The sequence below is a fragment of the Octopus sinensis genome, linkage group LG2 (genome assembly GCF_006345805.1).
Source record: "Octopus sinensis linkage group LG2, ASM634580v1, whole genome shotgun sequence".
Taxonomy (NCBI): domain Eukaryota; kingdom Metazoa; phylum Mollusca; class Cephalopoda; order Octopoda; family Octopodidae; genus Octopus; species Octopus sinensis.
The window spans coordinates 146,171,054-146,195,025 of NC_042998.1; the positions used below are offsets into that span (position 1 = coordinate 146,171,054).

Consider the following 23,972-nt stretch of genomic DNA (forward strand, 5'->3'; position numbering starts at 1 on the left):
AGTACGTGGCAACTGTAGTGATTGGACAGGGTTAGTGGAGATAGTTTGAGTAACCAATGAGGCTGAAGAGTAGCAGAATAAGAGTGATGATATATTTTTTTTAAATTTTATTTAAAAGTTGTCTTCGATGTGTAAACTAAGATTACCAATAGCACAAAGGTACTCATAATACCAGTCACTTAATCCATTAATTGAAATAGTTTTCATCATTAAACTGAAATTTGAAACCTTATCCTGTTAATCAAAAGTCTAAAAGTCACTTAACCTCTTATAGATTATTGTTAATGTCACTTCTTTCCTTCTTCTTACAGGTGTACCATTCCCAAAGAATTTTTTGTCAATAGCAAAAACTATTCTGAAACGCTTGTTCCGAGTGTATGCACATATTTATCACCAACATTTCAGGGAAGTGGTGCAGCTGAGTGAAGAAGCCCACTTAAACACATCGTTCAAGCACTTCATATTCTTTGTCCAGGAATTTAACTTGATAGACCGTCGTGAACTTGCTCCACTGCAGGAACTTATAGACAAACTAACCAGTAAAGAAAGATAAACACCACTAAAATGCATGCATACAAACACAAACATAGACACTGGCACAAACACTTTCAACATGTTGCTACACCCGTAAACCAAAACTTATGCCATTCTTTCCTCCAGATTTTAAGCTGTGAGACTGAGCAAAAAAAATTAATTAGAAAACTTTTTTTTTCCTTCTGGAGGTAACAGATTTACTCAAGCTGAAAAAAAATAAAAACAAAAAAAATTGCAGGCAAGGGATTATCATGGGCAAGGGATTATTTTTATTGCATTCTTTATATACACTGCTGTTCCTGAAGAGGAAAGAATGAAATGGTAATAGTGGTGCCAACATAGGCCTCTAAAAAACACTGACAGATTGTGACGGAACTCTGATGCATTCAGTGTAATTCTTTGCTTATGCTGTGTGCTAAAACTTGAGTTTTTCTTTGTAATACGCACATAAACACTCACACACACACACACATATATCCATTTAGCTTTAATCTCTCAATAACAGACACAACGTGTAGTTTTTCTGCAAATGTTTATTTATATGCCTTTTTTTTAAATAAGTGTAAAATTCATAAGATTTTCAGCTTTCTGTTCTTCTTGTTTGATCCAAGTTTTAGTTTTTGTTTTCTAAATTATAATACATATTTAAAATTCTAAGTAGGAAATTTTCTCCCGTTTACTTAACATGTATGTGTGAGTCTTGGTTTGATTTTTTTTTTTATTCCTGTTTTTTATTTTCGTTTTTTTAAAGAAATTTTCAAGACATCTGATCCAATCTCAATATTTTTTTTCATCTTGAGTTTGTTTCTAGATTTATCAGCAACCAGATATAGATTGCAAACTGTGAAAGCCAGTGTAGGTATTTTATATATATATATATATACACACACACACACACACACACTATTTTTTATTTGTAGTAGATTAATTATTCTACCGAAGATTTCATGCAGAAAGTTCTGCAATGTTTTGAGAGCTCCACATAAGAATGTTGATAATTGACCTCTTTATGAAGATAGTCTCATCCAACATTCTTAGGTAGACCATTTGAAAAATTGTAAAATGTTTTGCATGAAACCATTAGTAGCATTGTTAATCCTCAAAAAAAGAATATTTATTCACCAAATGCAGTGTTCATCACTGTCATATATATGTATGCATGTGTGTGTAAGATTGTTTCTATGTACATGTCCAACAAGAGAACGGTGAAGTCGTTTTAGTATATCATTTCTCTTGTTTATCAGCTTTTTTATTTTTTTTATTTATCAACTCAAAAGAATTATAGAGTTCTCATTCTAAAGCTTGGAATCTAGAGTGAGTTTGCATGCTTTGTCTACAAACTTCAGTTCTGCCCCCAGGCAAACCAACAGCTACTGTGAGAAAATAAAAATGAATAAATACAACATACATTTCTAAGAGATCTATGCTAATATTTCAACAAATTTACAAAAAAAAAAAGAAAAAAGTTAGGGGTTCAAAGAGGAGTGTTGGACTTAAAAAATTTTTTTTTTTTGATGAGATGGCAAAAATGTTGTTTTCTAAAACAAATAATAATAATATACTAAAATAAAACAAAATAAAAACACAATACAGGAAAATGTGGTTTATCAGCTAATTTGAGTTTTAGTTTTTAGTGTGACCTAACTACAAACATTGTTAATGAATGGAGTAAGGTTATCGCTACAGTTGAATAGCTTCATGTGACTTTTAAAATTTCAGCTTTCACACTTGCTTGTTAGCAAATAATGAAATTTTGGAGTTCATCATCAACATCATTGTTTTGACATCCATTTCATGTTTGCAATGGGTCAAGCAGAACTTGTTGAAGCAGATGTTTCCACGCAAGGTTATATTTCTTTATGGCCAAACATGATTTTCACGGAGGACTGATAGTGAACAACCTCACTTGTATGATGGTGCTTATTTACAATCAACATGTAATGTCAAGATAAGGACACACACACACAAATGTGAGTTTCTATCTACCAAATCCATTTGTGACTATAGGAGAAGACACCTGCCCACAGTGGGACTGTGAACCCATCGTGTGTTTGTATCTTCTTGTCTTGACATCATGTGATAGTTGTAAATAGGTATTCTTGTCATGCGAGCAGTGTCCTTCAATTCTAATCTTCCATGAAAACATCTCTGGCCTTAGAGAAATCTATTTTAATAAACTCCATCCAACCCATGCAGGTATGGAAAAGTGGATGTTGAAATGATTATGATGTTCTCTATAAATGCTTACATTGTGTGTTTCATATGAAAATCACTGGGCCAAGGTTGGTTATATTTTTTGACATTTCCATGTTAACAAATTGTCTGGTAGTTCTGTGCTTTCAAAAACAAGTGAAATGAAAACAACCTTACTTGAAAAATAAGTAAATTAGTGACAGAGGCATTCAGCTTTAAAACAATGTTCCAATATGTATTCGTTTAACCCAAAAATGGAGAGAAAACAAACTAAATAGGTTGAAGTACTATGGTGTGAATATATTTTGATTACTGTAGTATTAATTATAAATCCAGCTGTTGCTCTGTAAAATAAAAGTAAAGAGCTGTTTTTGGTAAAGATTTTATTTCATGGGATATATGCAAAACAGCAAGAATACAAGCAATAGTATACCCATTCTTAATATGTTCTGGCAGATCCAAATTTAAATATCTGATTGCTGTATTTTTCACCACCAGAGAACACCACTTCTATTTTGATGTTTGTCCATAACACACCTAATTCACCAGTGTAAATGAACTTTGAAACACTAGTATTTCAACTGCTTTATGTCTCTCCTCAGTCAAAGCTACCCTGCCAGACTGATGAATCTTACAAATGTGCAATCTTTTGTTTATAGAAATTAACCAACAGATTAGTTGCAGATGCATGCTGATGTATGCTAAGCCAATAAAAATTTATGGGTGCATGTAGAACAGCAAAAATCCAAACAATAACAATACCTATCCTTATGTTGTAAAAGATTCAAATGTAAATATCTTATCATTGTTGTTGTTTTTGCATTGTGTATGTCATTGTAGATTGCCTCCTCCCTTTAGATGATGTGTGTTTATTGCAAACATCATTCACCAGTGTAAGGGGTCTCAGAGACAATGCAGTGTTTTGCAAATATTCACATTTGAATCTGCCAGAACGTTAAGAATGAATAGATATTGTAATGATTTTATTATCTGTTTTCTTTTAACAATTTTTTTCATCCTATCAAGGTGGTATGGCTTTCCACAAACTTGGTTAATGACTGAGAAGCAAGGGTTTTACAACTGTTTCTTCTGCTTAGCCTCTTACCTGTGATTATCAGTGTCATAACATCTATTTTTCCATGCTTGCATGGGTCAGATGGAGTTTCTTGAAACAGATTTTTTCTATGGCTGGATGTCTTTCCTGTGATGTCTAAGTAAAATTCAGTTACCAAGTAGTAAGCTTTATTCCTTCTCTATCCAGGTACACAACACAATGGCTGCAGCAAAATTTGAATGTGTGGCCATGTGGTCTCTTGGCCAACAACTTAAGTTCACAGCCAGTGTAATTGTGCTAAATACTGGGATTTTTTATTTATATAACAAAATAATAAGTGTAGATTGCTTCCCAACCACATGATTTCAAGATCAATTCTACCATGTAGCACTTTGAGCAAATTTATTTTGCCAAAGCTTTGTGAATGGACTAGGCAGATGGAAAATTGAAGGAAGCTGATGTGTATATTTAATATATATATAGTAATTTCATTTGGGTGTTAACTCTGGAGTTTACCCTATTAAGCTCTTCCACAAGGCCAGCTATTAGACAGTAATCTGAAGATTGTTTCTTATATCAAATATATGCCTGAAGGTCCACAAATATCCAGTTTCTATAATTATAACTAAGAAGAATGGGTTAAGCAAGTCTTTATTTCATTGATCTACAATTGTTAATTCAAAGATTGATCTCATGAGCACTGCTATATTATGCAGTAATATACGCAACTATTGATACATGAGGTGTCACACAAAATTAAAGATTGATTCTGAAGAATCATAAATGAAAATTATTTGCTGTGAACACTTGAGTTCACAATAATATATACCTATATCAAGCTGGAAGTGTTTAAAGGGTTACATTTTGCAAGCCAAAAAAAAAAAAAATCCTAGTTTGAGTTGACAAGGCAAGAAAAATATTTGAAACCAAAAGCTCTTCCTTTTTCGATTCACCCTTCTTGACTTGTCAAATAAAACGAAAGCTTGTTTTGTTTGGCTTGCAATACGTAAATGTAACCATTTAAACACACCTAACTTGATATAAATTATTGTTAACTCAAGTGTCCACAACAAATAACTTTCATCCATGATTCTGAAGAATTCATCTTTGATTTTTATGTCTTCCCCTCAATGGTTGCATATATTATTGTATAATAAAGCAACGCTCGTGAGATTGATTTTTGATGAAACAGTTGTAAATCAATGAGATAGGCTTGCTCACTCCATTCTCCTTCATTATATATATATGTTTGTGCAGGCATTGCTGTGGTAGGAAGCTTGCTTCCCCACTACATGGTACTGGCTTGGCTTCAGTCCCACTGTGTGGTACCTTGGGCAAGTGTTTTCTACTATAACATCAGGCCAACCAAATTCTTGTGAGTGGTTTTGGTAGACAAAAACTGAAAGAAGCCCATCATGTGTGTGTGTGTGTGTATGTGTATATATATATATATATATAATGTGTGTGTCAATCCACCCACTGTTGCTTGACAACCAATATTGGTGTGTTTACATCCCTGAAACTTAGCAGTTCAGCAAAAGAGACAGGTAGAATAAGTACCAGGCTTACAAAGAATAAGTCCTGGAGTTGATTTCTTCAACTGAAATAAGTAAACGAAATATATATATTGTCATTTGATGTCACTTTTTCCATGCTGGCATGGCTTGGACAGTTCAACGTGAACAAACAAGCTACAGAAATGCCCCAAGTTCCAGTGTCTACTTTGGCATGGTTTCTATAGTTATGTGTCCTTTCTAATGCTATCCTTTTCAGAGTGTATCAAGTGCTTTTTGTGTGTGTGGCATCCGTCTGAAATCAACAAGTACTTGCAAGACAAGACAGTAAGGTATAGTATTGAGGGATAAAATCAGGTGTCTTGCTGAAGGGGTAAATGCATGTCTTGCTCATCTGGAAAGAGAGAGAGATGTGGTCATGGTTCAAGGTGAATACTTAAGATAGAGGAGCAGAAAAAAGCGAATGTATAGGTAAGTGCACTAGAGTGAAAATAGTATGTCGTGATTAGAGATTGTGTTTATAAGTATGTATGCAAAGGTGAAGCTTTGTTATAAAACCCAAAGATCCAATGCTGTAAACATTCCAGAGAAATTAAATGATGTTATTATGGTGTTGGTGAAAAGAGTGAACGTTTATTTCTGACTCCTGGGAAGAGTTTAAAATATCTGTATGGCATTTGCAAAGATGTGGGTTTAGTGGGAAGAAAACATCAAAATCAGTTTAATGAAAATGAGGAAATTCAGATACTATTAAATGAAAAAGAATGTAGCATTTATGAAAAATCCTTGGTGGAGAACCAGAACTGCATAAGAATGAAACCTTGTACTGGGAGGTGAAACACACCAATGTAAGGTACAGCATGGGCATCGTGACATATAGGATATTTAGTGGAGGAATAAAGTGGAACAATCTGCATCTAACTCCAACAATACAAAACTTCTGTATAGCTTGCTGTGAAGTTTAAGGGCCATAATCATCTGTTATTTCTCTGAGTACTGACTTCCAAAGAACTGCTCAGAGACCCCTAAAGATAGTTTTGTCAGGTGGTAAGAACACTAACAAACTTTTAAATAATCTCAGGTTGATAATGAGCATACTGGCTTGATTTCCCGTATGCCCATAAAAGAACATAAGGTAGAAAGTCCTTCCATTCAAGAAGTTGAAAATGTAAAAAAAAGCTAGATGGTGGAAAATTTTCTGGGACAGATGGTCTCTGAGCTGCCATCTTGAAATGTGGAAGTGAAAGCCTGATTCAACATCTAAATTAACGCAAAAAGTTTGGATGGAAGGGAATGTCTCAAATGATTGGAAAGATGTTCTCTATAAAGGGAAACAGAACTGTTGAAATGACCATAGAATATCTTTCTGTTGTAGGCAAGGTGTTGTGTAGGATCATGCTAGACGGACATCACTGGTAAGGTCCTCCTTAGGTCTCAGTGTAGTTTCAGAAATGGCAGGAAAACAGATATCTTTTCTATTAGTACAGGGAAAATGGCATTGGGCAGAAGATGGATCTGTATCAAGTCTGTTTAAGATTTTTAAATTCATCATCATCATCATCATTTAACGTCCGTTTTCCGCGCTACCACAGGTTGGATGGTTCGACCGGGGTCTGGGGAGCCAGAGGCTGCTCCAGTCTGATCTGGCAGTGTTTCTACAGCAGGATGCCCTTCCTAACGCCAACCACTCCGCGAGTGTAGTGGGTGCTTTTTACGTGCCACCTGCACAGGTGCCAGAGGGGTCTGGCACCAGCCACGATCGGTTGGTGCTTTTTATGTGCCACCGGCACAGAAGCCAGTCGAGGCGGGGCTGGCATTGGCCACGTTCGGATGGTGCTTTTTATGTGCCACCGGCACAGAAGCCATTCGAGGCGGAGTTGGCATCGGTCACGTTCGGATGGTGCTTTTTATGTGCCACCGGCACAGAAGCCAGTCGAGGTGGCACTGGCAACGGCCACGTACGGATGGTGCTTTTTATGGTATCACAACTACTGTTTCCATTGATATTTGGTTTGATGTTCATGTACATGCACTTGACTCAACAGGTCTCCTCAAGCACAGCGAGATGTTCCGGGATCCAAGGTACTTTGAATGGGCAGGGGCTATGCGGAACTGGTGCCGGAAGCATCCCGGGTTTTAGTAGTCACAGCACATCTCCAGAGATCTCGGTCCTTCACCATTGCCTCAGTGAGGCCCAACGCTCTGAGGTCATGCTTGACTACCTCATCCCATGTCTTCCTGGAGTGACACTTCTTCACACATCTCTCCTCATCCATCCGCAGTACATGACCATACCATCGCAAGCGTCGCTCTTGCACACCGCATCTGATGCTTCTTATGCCTAGCATTTCTCTCGGTGCTTACACTCTGTCATGCATTCACACTGACATTACACATCCAGCGGATCATGCTAGCTTCATTTCTTTCAAGTCTACGCATGTCCTCTGCAGTCACGGCCCATGTTTCACTGCCGTGAAGCATGGCAGTTCGCACACGTGCATCATACAATCTACCTTTCACTCTGAGTGAGAGACCCTTTGTCGCCAGTAGGGGTAGGAGCTTTCTAAACTTTGCCCAGGCTATTCGTATTCTAGTGGTGACACTCTCTGAGCATCCACCCCCACTACTAACTTAGTCACCCAGGTAGCAGAAACTATCAACTACTTCTAGTTTCTCCCCCTGGAGTGTGATGGAATCTGTTTTCTGAGTATTTGTGGTGTCTATTGACCCTGTGCATCTGCCGCACATGAAAGCTATCTTATCAGTTAATTTCCCTTTGATGTTGCTGCACCTCTTATGCATCCATAGCTTACACTGGGTGTATCTTATGGAGTTTCTACCTACACCTCGAACAGGGCCACCTGCCCGATGGGGTGTGTGCTGAGTTCGCCTTTCTGCATACTATAACTTTGGTCTTCGCTACATTTACTCTAAGCCCCTTTGATTCTAACCCTTGTTTCCACACCCGAAATTTCTTTTTTAGTTCCTATAGTGATTCTGCTATGAGGGCCAGGTCATCAGCATAGAGGAGCTCCCAGGGGCAACCTGTTTTGAATTCCTCTGTTATTGCCTGGAGGACTATGATGAATAAAAGGGGACTGAGGGCTGAGCCCTGGTGTACACCTACTTCTACCCGGAATTCTTCACTATATTCGTTGCCAATCCTAACCTTGCTGACAGCCTCTCTGTATAGAGCCTGTACAGCCCTTGTTAGCCATTCGTCAATCTCCAGTTTCCGCATCGACCACCAGATAAGGGATCGGGGAACCCTGTCAAAGGCTTTCTCCAAGTCCACAAAAGCTATGTAGAGGGGTTTATCTTTAGCTAGGTACTTCTCCTGCAGTTGTCGGACCAGGAATATAGCATCAGTGGTGCTTCTACCCGGCACAAAACCGAACTGCATCTCATCTAAGCAAATTCTCTCCCTAATGAGATGGGTTATGACCCTCTCTGTGACCTTCATCACCTGATCCAACAGTTTAATACCCCTGTAGTTATTTCTGTCTAGAGCATCACCCTTACCCTTGTAGCAGTTGACTATGGTGCTGCTACGCCAGTCATTGGGTATGACTCCATTGTGAACTACCTGGTTAACAATACGGGTGACTAGGCCATAGCCCACATAACCAGCTGTTTTAAGCATCTCAGCAGTGATACCTGATGGGCCGGGGGCTTTACCTGGTTTCATATCCTTAATTGCCTTAACTACAAGGGAGCTGTCTATTTGGATAGCTGGTCCCTCTACTGGGTCAACATTTGGCAGGCTCTCCTCCTCCTATTCATTCTCCACATTCAGCAGTCTTTCATAATGGCTTCTCCAAGCCTCTTTCTTTTCACCAACATTAAAAGCAAGTGCCCCATCATCCATGCGAACACATTTCTCTCCTATAACATCACTATTTTCTCTCACACACTGTCTAGCAATACGAAATACCTCAGTTCTTTGGTCCTCATGTCGCTGGACATTGACAAATTGAGAATAGAAATGCTTTGTGGAACATTCTGGGGAAATGTCCTCATTAATTTTGATGGAATAAAAGCATGTGTCAATGTGGGTGATAAGCTCTTTGATCCAATTTTAGTTGTAAAATGTTAAGCAAGGGGATATACCAGTACCAACTTCGTTTGCATTATACTTTGCTATGACTTTTAAGGATTATTTACACAGGGTCTACATCAGATATCAAATAAGTGGGATGTTGAATATAGGACTGCTTGGTAGAACAAAGCTGTTGTTTTCATCGCTAATTCACAAATTGTTGTATGCTGATGACTGCAATCATGTTGCTCACTGCAGCATCTGTGTCAAATGTGTATGAACAGAAATTGCAGGTTATGGATAAATTTGTTTTTTAAACTACTAAACATGACAAATATGCTTGAGGATGAAATCTCCCTCCAAATGAAGACAGTGATGCATTTAGAAAATAGGATGTATGTTTATGGTCTCAGCATGGAATTTCAATTGAGACAAAGTCAAAGGTCTACACTACTTGTATTTTGTTTTCATTGCTATAGACATATGAGAGCTGGATTACTTAGTGGGGACATGAAATTTTAACAACAGTGTCTCTACTGTATACCAAATGTCCTGTGTAAGTACATATGTAGATATATACATGTGTATGTATTAACTTTTACAAGAAAAAGATTGACAGTGACTTCGAAATTTTGGTTTGCTCATCATCATCAGTCTAATGAAGACACTTAACTTTTAACTTGTAAAAGTTCAATAAACATACTCTACTAAAAAGAATTGAGTGATCCTTTTATTTAATATTAGCCCTTTAGCATTTAAACCAGCCATATCCAGCCCCAAATATTCTACTTGTTTAATGTTCAAACTGTCAGAACCTGGCATCTTACACCTACCCTACAATGTCATTCTAAAAATATACAATCTCATCATAGAAATCTCAAAGTTGCAGAATAATGCATGATTAATTCAAAACAATGCAAATTAGCAAGTATTAAATTTGACACAGTAATCTGAATGCTACAGGGTTAAATTGTTTTTATATATAACTTGACAAAAATAAAGCATAAATATATACATACATATACATTTATGTATGTATATGTAACTGCATTTATAAATTACTTTTATAAATACCATGAAATTGATACCTGATCTTGGGAAACGATAAACATTATGTAGCAAGTTGTCTGGAAGCAGACAATGCTGTTCATCTTCTTCTGGCTCATCCAAGAAACATGTAAAAATTCTGTGTTTAAAATATACAGAATAAACAAGTGTTGCACAAAAGGTCCAAAAACTGCAAACAATTACAAATATAACCAAATACACCCACTTGTATTTGTCATCATAATGATGTATATGTTTACTTGGTGAAATATTATCTGGGGTATTACTTCTCATGTAACATCATGGAAAATGCATCAACTTAACCTATAAATGTTTCGTTCACTAGTATCCTCTTTTAATTATGTTGTATCATATTAGACATATACACACACATGACAAGCTTCTGCACAGTTTCTGTCTGTACCAAATTTCATTCACCAGGCATCGGTTAGGATACATTGTTTTCTTGGAGAGCTTGTATAGTAGGATCAAACCTGAACATACATGGTTGCAAATTAAAATTCTCAACCATATAACCATTATATATATATATGGAAAAAAAGTCAAGATAGAAAATGCTAAAATAATTTTATAAAAATCATTTCACTACCAGTTTCAGTCATTGAGACTTTTTCAACTGTAACAATTAAACAATTAAATTTAGAAAAATTAAAAGAAAAGTTTTTTTAAAAGAATATTTGTACAGTGCTCAAATACAAGTGGCATTTTCCTTGTTTCTGCCTGTCTCTGTCTCTCTTGTGGGTTCAAGGTCGTTGTGAATTCTTGGTAGGGAAGGGGAAAAAGGAGAAGAATGTGAGAGTGCCATGACAGTAGTATGTTGAATGGTCAGCTGCTGACCATTCAACATATATATATATATATATTATTCTTTTATTTGTTTCGGTCATTTGACTGTAGCCGTGCTAGAGCACCACCTTGAAGGGTTTTACTTGGACAAACCAACCCCAGGACTTATTCTATTGTCTGCTTTTGCTGAACTGATAAGTTACAGAGATGTAAACACACCCACACTGGTTGTTGAGTGGTGATGGTGGGGACAAACGCAGACACAAAGACACAGATACATACATATATATATATATATATATATATATATATTCACACGTCGGGCTTCTTTTCAGTTTCTGTTTACCAAATCCACTCACAAGGCTTTGGTCAGCCTGAAGCTATAGTTGAAGATACTTGCCCAGGTGCCACGCAGTGGGACTGAACCTGGAACCAAGCTTCTTACCACACAGCCATGCTTGTGGGCTGACTCCTCAAACCAAGTAAAATCACAGCCATGGCAGATACCGGTGTCACGTAAATTGGCACATAAAACCACCCTTACACTCTTGGAGTGATTGGCATTAGGAAGGACATCCAGCCATAGAAAACTATGCCAAATCAGACTGCAGTCAGGTGCAGCGTGCCAGCCCAGTCAAACCGTCAACCCATGCCAGCATGGACAACAGACATTAAATGATGATGATATTATATAGGCAATTCAAAATTGAAAAATAACAAAAATCAAAAGGATGTACACATGGAATGTATTAGGTTGATAGTCAGTATAAGATGGAAAAAAGAGCAGGATTATAAAGTTTTGAGTATGGCTCTTCATCAGAGAGAGAAGGAAAAAGTCAGAGAAGCACATGTGTGGTTACATGGCTCAAGTTAGGGTTTAAAGGTTTTGTGTTTGGGGTTAGGGTTTAGGGTTAAGGTTAAGATTTGGACTTAGGTTTAGGATAGGGGTTAGGTTTAGCTTTATGATTAAGGTTAGGGTTGCAGTTAGCATTTGCATTAAGCTTATGGTTAGGGTTTGGGATTAGAGTTAGGATTTATGGTTTAGGTATTTGAGTTTCGGGGTTTGGGGTTGGAGTTAGCCTTAGGTTAGTGTTAGGGCTATGGTTCGTGTTTGGACTTTGGGTTTAGGGTAATGGTTAGGGTTATATATGCATATACATATATAAAGCACTGGTGCTGGTGCCACATAAAATACACCCACTACACTCTGTGGAATAGTTGGTGTTAGGAAGGGCATCCGACTGTAGAAACCATGCCAGAACCTGATGTGGCCCCTGGCCTTACCAGCTCCAATCAAACTGTCCAGCCCATGCCAGCACCACAATGGACATTAAATGATGACAATGATATATAATTTTTAATTACAATAAATACAATTTTACAATAAACTGAAGAATTACTCAATACTTTTTGTAGAGTAGTTATACCTTTACAAGTAGAGTGTTGACTGTGACTTTGAAATTTCAGCCTTCTTGCCTTCATCAGATTGTCTAATAAAGACTAGTAGGCTGAAACCTCGAAGTCCCTGTCAGTACTCTTCTAGTATATATACTGGCACTCCATCAGTTACAATGAGTATTCCACTTGATTTAATCAAAGTAACAGCCTGCTCAGGAAACTAATAGCAAGTGACCGAGAACTCCATAAACATGCATACTCTTAATGTAGTTCTCAAAGAGACCTTTAAATTACAGATTCAACTCAATTTTGCCAGCTGAATGGACTAAAGAAGCATGAAATACAGTGTCTTGCTCAAGGAAACAACACACCACCAAGAATTGAACTCATGACCTTATGATCATAACCCGAATACACTTACCACTAAGCCATGTACCATAATAAATTTACATAATGAAAGTAATGGACATAAGAAGGAAGCAGACAACAAGGGAGAGATAAGTCTTAATAAATGTGGTATTAAACACTTTAAAAGAGCACCTTGATGTTTCATATACTAGTCCTTCATTAGATGAAAGAAAATTAAAAGAGGAGACAGAATGAGATAAAGTATTTGGAGGAAGAAAAAATAGATGTGCAAAGGGTTAGAGGCCAGATGATGAGAACGCTACCAGTAGCACTCAACTGTGACCTGACATAACACACATACACATACATGTATATGTATATATCAGATCATTAAGAATGAAATGTCCAATTTTTATTTATGCACCAAGTTTGACAGTCGTTAACTCTAATGTTTCATGCTGATAATTCTTTGTTTTACAACATTGAAGAGTTACATCATCACTTTTCGCAATGCGATTTATGGTGTCTGATTATATTGTAAGTTTTGTCAATTAATTTTTGTGAACCCAAAATTCCTGTTGTTCATGAATATGAGTTTCGTCATGGAATCAATGCATCCCAGACAGCTTGAAACATCAATGAGGTGGTTGGTGAAGATGTGACGAATGAACTAACTATACGTCAATGGTTTGAAAGTTCCGGTCTGGTGATTTTACACTTGAAAATCAGCCCCATGGTAGACCGGAGACCAAGGTGGATAATGATGAGCTGGAAACTGTAATGGAAGCAGATACATCTCAAACTATGTGTGAGTTAGCAGCAAGGTTTGATGTTTTGATTCCATCTGTATTGGACCATCTGAAACAAATCAGTAAAGTAAAGAAGCTGGACATGTGGGTACCACGCAAACTGGACAAGCATCAAATGACACGTCATCTTGAAATTTGCTGTTCTTTAACTGTCACATCATAAAAGCAAACCATTTTTGCATCGTATTGTTATTTGTGATGAAAAATGGATTCTTTTCAATAATAGCAAAAAAAAATATTCACCAAAAATGCTAATGGTGTCTGTTTGGTGGTCCAGTGCTGGTGACGTCCATTACAGGTTCATGAGATCTGGTAAGTCAATTACAGCAGATGTATACATCAACCAAATGAATGAAATGATGAGAGAACTTGCAATTAAGAAACTGAGATTGGTCTATAGAGACAGGCCAATTCTCTTGCAAGACAATACTTGACCACATTACACAAAGAACACTACTCAAATTACAGGAACTGAACTTGGAAGCATTCAGTCATCCACCATATTCACTAGACCTTGCACCAACCAACTATCACATTTTCCAGGCATTAGACAACCTTTTGCAAGGAAAAAACTTCAAATCTGAAGAAAATGCAAAATCAACCTTTTGTAATTTCATCACCCCTTGCTCTCCAGAATTCTTCGCTGCTGGAATAAATAAGCTACCAATAAAATGGCAAAATAATGTTGATAATTTAGGTGCTTCCAGTTTTGATTTAGCATGGTTTCTACAGCTTGATGCCCTTCCTTTTTGTTGAGATAAAGTAAAATAAACTTTCAGTTCAAAATCAGTCATTTCATTCATAATAACCTGATACTTATACCATATATTGTGACCTATCCCATATTTAATGTGCTAAATTTATTTGGGTGAGTCAATAATGCTACATTTTTATATTCTTTTCCAGTTTCAGTCATTGGAATGAGGCTATACTGGAGCAAGAGCCCCAAAGGTTATTTATATCACCACCAGTGATTTAGTTAACTTAATTTTGCTAACTACATTGATCCAGTGTATTACAGGTATTTATCAACCTCAGTAGGGATGAAAGATATTTGAACTCTGAACAATGAGATGTTGAACTGACTACAAACATCAAATATAATGCAAATGAAACTGTGCAAAATCCTACTGGATGGCTTGTACCTATGACTGAAAAATACTGTGTTTCACTGATTCTACCTGAGGGTTACATTTAAGGTGTCATATGTCTGGAATACAAACAAGTGAATCTTTATCATCAAAACTAACCAAGATCAATTTAACATTTCTGCTACCTCAAGTATCTTCCAGTCTTGAAATCATGAAGTAAAAATCACTTTATTCTGTAGCTACTCATTAGAATAATGACAATCAATTGATTTTTCTGTTCCAGTTGATTCTATATTTATTGATGTTAAGAATAACAAAACATAGCAATACTAATACTAATAATAATATATTTTGGAAGATACTTTCTACCAGACATTTGGCCAACCTCGACATTTTGAAGCTTAAAGATCAATTTAAAGTTGTTTTTTCCTATATATTGATTGCTTTTGTAGAATGATATTTTATTATCTGTCAACTTCCCAAACAGAAAAACAAATTTGTAACTGTGTGACTGTGTAGTTAAATAGTTGAATAGTTTGCTTCCCAACCACATGGTCTTGAGGTTTCATCCCACTCCATGCTACCTTTGGCAAATGACTTCTGATATAACACCAGGCCCACCAATGCTCTATCAATGAAACTTTACAAATCCTGTCATATATATATATATATATATATATATATATACTGACCAAGTCAGTAGCGGGGGTGGTTGTGCTGAAAGTGTAACTGCTACAGTAAGAATAGCTTGGGCAAAGTTCAGAGAGCTCTTACCTCTGCTGGTGACAAAAGGCCTCTCGCTCAGAGTAAAAGCAGACTGTATGACGCGTGTGTACGAACAGCCATGCTACATAGCAGTGAAACATGGGCCGTGACAGCTGAGGATATGCGTAAGCTCGCAAGAAATGAAGCCAGTATGCTCCAATGGATGTGTAATGTCAGTGTTCATACTCGACAGAGTGTAAGTACCTTGAGAGAAAAGCTGGACCTAAGAAGCATCAGATGTGGTGTGCAAGAGAGACGTTTGCACTGGTATGGTCATGTGGCAAGAATGGGTGAAGATAGTTGTGTGAAAAAGCGCCACACCCTAGCGGTTGAGGGAACCTGTGGAAGAGGCAGACCCAGGAAAATCTGGGACGAGGTGGTGAAGCATGACCTTTGAACTTTAGGTCTCACTGAGGAAATGACTAGAGACCGAGACCTCTGGAAGTATGCTGTGCGTGGGAAGACCCAGCAGCACAAGTGAGACCATAACCCGTGGCCTTCTACACGGGATGTAGCCAGTCCACTTATGCATACCTTCCCTTCTTGGGACGCAAAACTCTACTTGAGGCAAGTGAGAATCAGAATCAGAAATCAGAATCAAAATCGATCAATGGAAATTGCAGCTGAGATACCAGTGCCGGTGGCACGTAAGAGAACCATCCGAACGTGGCCGTTGCCAGCACCACCCCGACTGGCCTCGTGCCGGTGGCACATAAAAAGCACCCACTACACTCATGGAGTGGTTGGCGTTAGGAAGGGCATCCAGCCGTAGAAACATTGCCAGATCAGACTGGGCCTGGTGCAGCCTTCTGGCTTCCCAGACCCCAGTTGAACCATCCAACCCATGCTAGCATGGAAAGCGGACGCTAAACGATGATGATATATATATATCATCATCATCATCATCATTATTATCATCATCATTTAATATCCACTTTCCATGCTGGCATGGTTTAGACAGTTTCACTGGAACTGGTAAGCCAGAGGCCTGCACCAGCTTCCAGTTTTGATTTGGCATAGTTTCTACAGCTTGATGCCCTTCCTAATGCCAACCACTCCAAGAGTATATATATACTACTTTGCCTGGAAACAGATAAAAGTTGGCAACAGGAATTGCACCTGACCTTAGAAAATCTGTCTCAATTAATTCCATCTGACTCATATAAGAATGGAAAAATTAACATTAAAACCATGATAATGATTACAAATGGTAATGGGTGTGACTAAACTAGTATCATGCTAAACTAAGCACCGTGCAATATAAGTTTATGGCTCCAGAGCCTGAATTAAAATTTCATCAGGCTAGGGCTGGATTTTTTTTGTTTTTTTTTTTTGTCGCCACAGTATCATAAATAAAATCTGTAACTATAACATGAGTTGTAATTCTGCCCCTCATCCTTATAATAATTGGCATTAGTCTAAGAAATTAATACTAACTAACAATATATGAAACAGCTTTGAATGAAATATATGTCTGTGTAATCATATTTGACATTCATTTACACCCAGACATAGGAAGACCTTTCACTATGGAAATAGTCTCAGTAGAAAATTGTCCTCATAGATACTATATGTGAAAACACACCATTAGGTTATGAATAAGGCCATCATAGCATTCTTACAGGACTGTGAAAGACTGGTTCAGTATTTGTAGCTGATGAAGTGTAATGACACAGAAATGCAATTGTTCTATAATCCAATGATGTCATTCCTAGTTGAATGATATTTTCATATACAAAGTCTAAGAAATTTTTCCCATGACTATTTCTGCAGTGAAAGGTCTTCATATGTCTGACTGTACACAAACTGGTTAAATATGATTGTACAAGCATATATAGGTACAACACCAACTTCCTGGGCACTGATGGCCTGAAAACCTCTTATAATCCACAATAATTTACATTTATACTAATGTACAGATAAATGTATTTCATTTAATCATTTAAATAAATTTAATATTTGTTGAATTTAGTGTTGACCAAAGTGACCAACCTTGGTCAGAAAAATCAGAAATCTTGAAAGGCTTTGAAATCAAAAGTTCTAGAAAATCAATCTCATACCTATATTAACTCTTTAGCATATCTGGCCCAAATATTCTGCCTGTTTTATGCTTAAACAGACCAGACTGACATCTCACGCATATCCTACAATGTCATTTTAAGATAAGCAATCACATCATCGAAATCTCAAAGCTCTGAGATAATGCATAATTAACTTGAAACAATGCAAATAAATAAAAGTGTTTGACAGAGTAATCTGAATGATTAAAAGGTTAATATTATAGGTTTTGAAATAACGGCAAACATATTTTCTCATTGTGCAAGCAATGAAAGAGTGCCAAGCACTCATGTTCCTCTTCTGAATCACTCTTCTCTTTATCAATGTGCAGAACTTAAAAGAGAGGAAGAGGGTTCAACTAGTACATCAGATTAGAGTTGAATAACCAAGGAAGGGCTCATGTATATCTGATAAACCCCTCTCCCCACAAATGTCCCCCCACCAAAAAAATTCACAGCACCCTTGAACATTGAGAGAATTCCATCACTACCACAACCACCACCGAAACCAACACCACCACCACAACCATCACCATCATTATCACCACTATCCTCACCACCACACTAAAAAGAACAACTACCATCACCACCACTAGATGACTCAAAATAATTTTGTTCTGTTTTGAAAATTTTCTCACAGAGATTCTGTCAGTAAGGATAGATTTTCAGAGAAAGGTGTGCCAACAAAAGTAAGCAAGTAGAAATATAAGAAACAAATGAGAGACCAGCTCTCACAAGGTGGCTTGTTCTGCAGGAGATAGCATCAAAATCTACTTCAAACCACAGCCTACTGTCTTAGAAAAAGGATAAACTGGGAAATGTAGTGTGGAGATATTCTTTCCTTCTTACTTTCTTTTACATTATTCAATCATTGAACTGTGGCCCACTTGGCACCGTGCATTTGTCACGTCGCAATGGCTGCAATATACAGCCACCTCTGATCGGGAAAGGAGCGGCCCATTTCACCCGTTCCAAGTTTGAATTGTACGGTTCAACAGGATCTGATGAGCCGGAGGTCTGCATTAAGCTCCAGTGTCTGCTTTGGCATGATTTCTACAGCTGGATGCCCTTCCTAACGCCAACCACTTTACAGAATGTATTGGATACTCTTTATATGGCACCAGTACTAGTGAAGTCACCAAGTAATTCATAAGAGAAGCCCCCCACCACCACCAACTAAGTTGGGATATTACATTGAAGGTGGTTACTTTATGCCAGGTGATGAGAGGCTAAAGGAGCATAGAGTAACAGAGATAGATGTCTTGTAGTAGAGGAGATACATGACTACCCCAGCTGGAAAGGGAGAAAGGATGATGGCAATAAGGTATCAAGGTGTGCATTCATGATGCAAGAAAGTGGATAAAGAGAGAATAGGGACAGGTGGATTATAAAAGAAGATAGGGACAGAGAATCAAGAATCAATGGGTATGTAGGTAGGTGATAGTGTGAAATAAATAACACACTTCACCTTTAGCAATAAGATACAAACTCCTGCAGTTAAATGTGACTGTTATATATTTAATATTTAACTATAGATGTTTCTTACAGTAGTTGCAGTGACTGTGTGAATAAAATATAGGTTTCCCAACTGGATGGTCACATCTCATTATTGGCATGGTGTTGTGTCGGGGAAAACATAGACTTGGCAACAAAGTAAATAGAAAAAAAGAAAGAACAACTCCATAATGAAATTGCTGACTAAACTGTATATCAATCTGACTGGGTATTGATTTTATTCATGCAAGGTCACAAAGGACTGAATTAGAGTCCAGTACTTGACCGATGCTTAATTTATTGAATCTGGGAGTGAAAGACAAAACTGACCCCAACTGACTCTTAATATAATATATACATACATAGACATATACACATATGTGTGTGTGTCTATATATATATATATACATATATATGTGTGTGTGTGTATATTTATTTATATATATATATATATGTATGGATGGATGTATTATGTGTATGCATGTGTGTGTGTGCGCATGCATGTGTGTCTGTATGTGCACATGTGTGCATGTATGTGAGTGCATGCATATGTGTGTGTGTGTGTGTGTTTGTTTACATATATGTCTCTCCAAAAATTGCCAAGCTACAAGTGATGTTTCTCTTGTTATTTCCTTTATCAGCGTCTCATGTTCAAAAACCTGTAGAATAAATGATGCTTTTGATCCCTTACTTGAAAAACATATAAGGGAAGGGTATTTGGCTGAAAATTAGTGCTTTAATAACATATTCATCGAATCAATGGGTAGCATAAATTCAAACTCAGAACGCAGAGGAACAAAACTACTTATTCTGATGTGATTCAATCTGGTGTACTTCTAAACTTACTGTTCCATCACACTTTCAAAAATTTAAAGAATTGATTTCACTTTGGAATCAGAATTGGTTTACTGATTCAGTTCACCAGAAATTTTACTTTTCCATTGACCTGGAAACTGAATATTAACAAATGGTTTGATCATTTATTTACAAATGCAGTGATTGAATGCTGAGATTGTCAAGAAGAGAATCATCCTAAGTATGAATAAATTTGGTATATTGATTGGGAAAATGGTAAAATTTCCCAATATGGTAAAAAAAGTGTTCATTATCTATTTGCTGCCATTATTTATATTATTGTATAGGCAGTGAGCTGGCAGAATTGTTAGTACACCAGTCAAAATGGTTATTGGAATTTATTGTCTGCCTTGACGTTTTGAGTTCAAACTCTGCTTTGGTAGACTTTGCCTTTCATCCTTTATGGGTTGAGGAAATAAGTACCAGTCAAGAAGTGGTGATGATGAAATCAACCCCACCAGCACCAAAATTTAAGCCTTGTGCTTACAGCTGGAAAGATTATTTATATTGAGTGTCTTTTAGACATAAGAATATTGAAGTTCTTAAGCTTTATTTCCTCAACAAGAATTTATATGTAATAATAAATGTGTGTGTGTGTGTGAGATGTTCTTTCATAGCCTTCTGTGAATAACATGTTTGTCACGGGGTAATATCACTTGATTTGAAAACAGATGAAGGTTGATGACAGGAAGAGCATTTCTGCCTCAATTTATATATATATATAAATGATATTTCAATAACAATAATAATAAGCTAAGTAATGGTTTTTGCTTATAAATATCATTTAGCTTTTGAATTACATTGGGTTTGTTTGTTATTGTTATTATTATTGTTATTATTATTGTTGTTGAAATATTATCATTTTTATATATATTGATAGTTATAAGTTATGATAGTTATTAATTATTATATCTATTTATTTAGAATGATTAATTATAATTTTTTTATAAAGGGATCTAACGTATTACATATAATTTAATTTGAGAATTAATTTTGTTAGACAATACATTATTTAATAATTAGGTGGTATATTTATTAAGTAGTATTACATTTAAGTAAATTATGTTTTATATTAATTGATATTTTGGTCAACTTTATTATTGAGTGATATATTAAATTTATAGATACTACATATATATTAATTATATAGTTAGTTTATTTAATGAGTGTGTCTATATTTCAACCATTTCTTATTTTGATTCCAGTATTTATGGCTTGTAATAGCATTGTGTATATTAATTAATTTTAAGGTTTTAGTATTAATTGCTTAATGGGTATTTGGATATTTATTAAATAAATATATTAATCTGAATCAATGTATGTAGTTTAACGTGTTGTATTTAGTTTTCACTTAATGTATAATTAGTATCTTGTATATATATATATATATATATATATATATATATAGATAGATAGATAGATAGATAGATAGATAGATAGATAAATATTTTAAAGAATATATTTATATTTTAAAAGATTATTTACGTATATTTATTAATTAATTATTTTACTATTGTAGTTATTTTTAACCTGATGAGCGGCTATATTTATATTGAAGTGATTTTACTACTACTACTAATATTTTTACTATAATCATTTCTTAAATATAGCCAGGAAACACGTGTAATTATTCTACCAAATATATACATTTTATTTATTATTTTGCACATTACTTAATCATTGGTATATTATTTTTATCTTATATTTAATATTTCTATTATATGTAATTTTCTAGATTTTGAATTGATAAAAGGTGGTTTTTCTAATTTATATATATATATATATATATAATATATATATATATATATATATATATTATATATATATATATATATATATATATATATATATATATATATATATATGTATGTGCTTTCTCCACCACCACCACCATTACTGCTTGACAATTGATGTTGGTGTATTTACGTTCCATAGCTTAGCAGTTCAGTAAAAGAGACCAACAGAATAAGTACAAGGCTTAAGAAATAAATTCTAGAGTCAATTTTTTCGACTAAAAAAATCTTGAAAGCAGTGCTCCAGCATGACCACAAAGAGGGCGTGACAAAGATAAGGAAATTTCTACAACCGTCAGCTTGTACATGCCAAAGTTCATCTTGCTCAGGGCGCCAGCAACCCTGTATATACACACACACGCACACACACACACACACACACACGCACACACACACATACACGCACACACACATGCAATATTTATATAATATGCAAATATATATATATAAATAAGTAGGGTGACACAGGTAGTATTAATACCAAAAGGTAAAATATTCACCACTTAAAATTGGATGCTGTGGTGGAACACACAAATATGGTGATATTTACCAAGAGGGAAAACTCTCATATGGTTATTTGGTGTATAAAAGCACATCATAGCTAACACCAGTGGCAGGCAATCACTGATTCTTCTGCTGCCAGAACTACCAGATCATGTGACTTTGGCCTAATTTGGCCTTGTCAATGATAGACACCTCCCAGCTGGAAAGAGCCAAGACTTCCGATTAACTTCAACAGCATAAATATTTTATTTCTGGATTCGCAATATATACATTCTTCTTTCGGGGCGAATCGGCAGCCTAGGAGCTTGTCACAGTAGTCAAGTGGAGTGAGCCAAATCCTGTCTGTTCAAGCATAGCAGAGAAATGCCACGAGGTCGCAGCTTGAGAGAGCTGCTAAAACACGACTGTCCTGTTCGGCTGCCAGCATTCGAGAGGACGATACGATGGAAAATTCGCTGCTGCTAGTTTTCTGCGCATGCACATGAAGGAACTTCCGGCAGGCCTCCCGGAAGAATCCAACTCTGTGCATGCATGTTGGAGATTTCCAAGATGGTGTCACTATAGATGTGTATGTGTGTGTGTGTGTATATATATATATACGTACATATATATATATATATATATATACGCATATATACAAGCACATATGGATGTATGTGTGTGTGTATGTATTTATATGTATGTATATATATATATATATATATATATATACAAGCACATATAGATGTATGTGTGTGTGTATGTATTTATATGTATGTATGTATATGTATATATATATATATTGATATGGAGGTCAGTTCGGAAACAGAGTGCTTTGACCCACTTTTGCTGGTTTGTAGTCTTAAAGTCTGGGGTATAAAGTTATTGCCTTTTGTTCTGCCATTTTCTGGAGAGATTTATGTTTTGGAAGAGACCTCTGCCCTTGTTCCGGTCAGGGAAAGTTCGAGAAACCACCCCTTAAAATGCGACGCGCTGGGAGTTTGTCAGTCAGTCGTCAGTCGGGAACAGAGCGAATCAGCAGTTGGCAACGGGGCAGTTTTGGCGAGAGACAGGAGTGATACGGACGGTCAGCCAAGAAGGTGGCGATGGCGAAGGCAACTACATCGTTGAGAAAGACAGACAGACAGTGAGAGGATGAGAGGTTGAGAAAGACATACACAGAGGATTGAGAGCGAAAGAGGGATTACGGCGGATAGAAGGCATGGCTATTATAGTAGGAGTTGAAATGGTATGTGTTGTTTATGTTTTGATGTGAATTGTGTTAAAAAGAGTTGTTAAAGAAAAAAAGAATTGATGTGTTAAAAAAAAGAGAAAGAACTGTGAATTAAGGAAAAGAGGAAGAAAAGAAATGAGTTGTTGAAAAGAAAAAGAAAGAGAAAGACTTTAATGTGATTTGAACATTGAACTGTATTGTGAAGTGAACTGATTTGTCTCTGAACTGTATCGTGAACATTATTTGATTTGAACTGTTGTCTCCGGACAGTGTTGTATCTGCATGCTTTGATTTTGTTGTTTTCTTGCATGTATTTTCTTTGATGTATCTGATGTTGTAATGATTGTTATAAACTGTTTTTAAATGTAAGCCAATTGCCTTCCGCCGTCTTTCTGTATCTGTTCCTGCTGTTGTTGTTGTTGTTCTCTCCGGTCGCCGGTTCGAGTTTGCTGCCACC

General features: G+C 36.3%; 1 protein-coding gene across 6 annotated transcripts in view; it reads left to right on the forward strand.

Annotated features, from left to right (window-relative positions):
* LOC115224347 (MOB kinase activator 1B) overlaps nt 1–2,000 on the forward strand; it is an 82,760-nt gene extending 80,760 nt beyond the window's left edge. For all 6 annotated transcript variants that reach the window (XM_029795238.2, XM_029795247.2, XM_029795231.2 and 3 more), the window contains one exon: nt 312–2,000. In XM_029795238.2, coding sequence (XP_029651098.1) covers nt 312–553 — 242 coding nt within the window. In that variant the 3' untranslated portion in view covers nt 554–2,000. The remainder of the gene's footprint in view (nt 1–311) is intronic.
* Nucleotides 2,001–23,972: the final 21,972 nt, after the last annotated feature.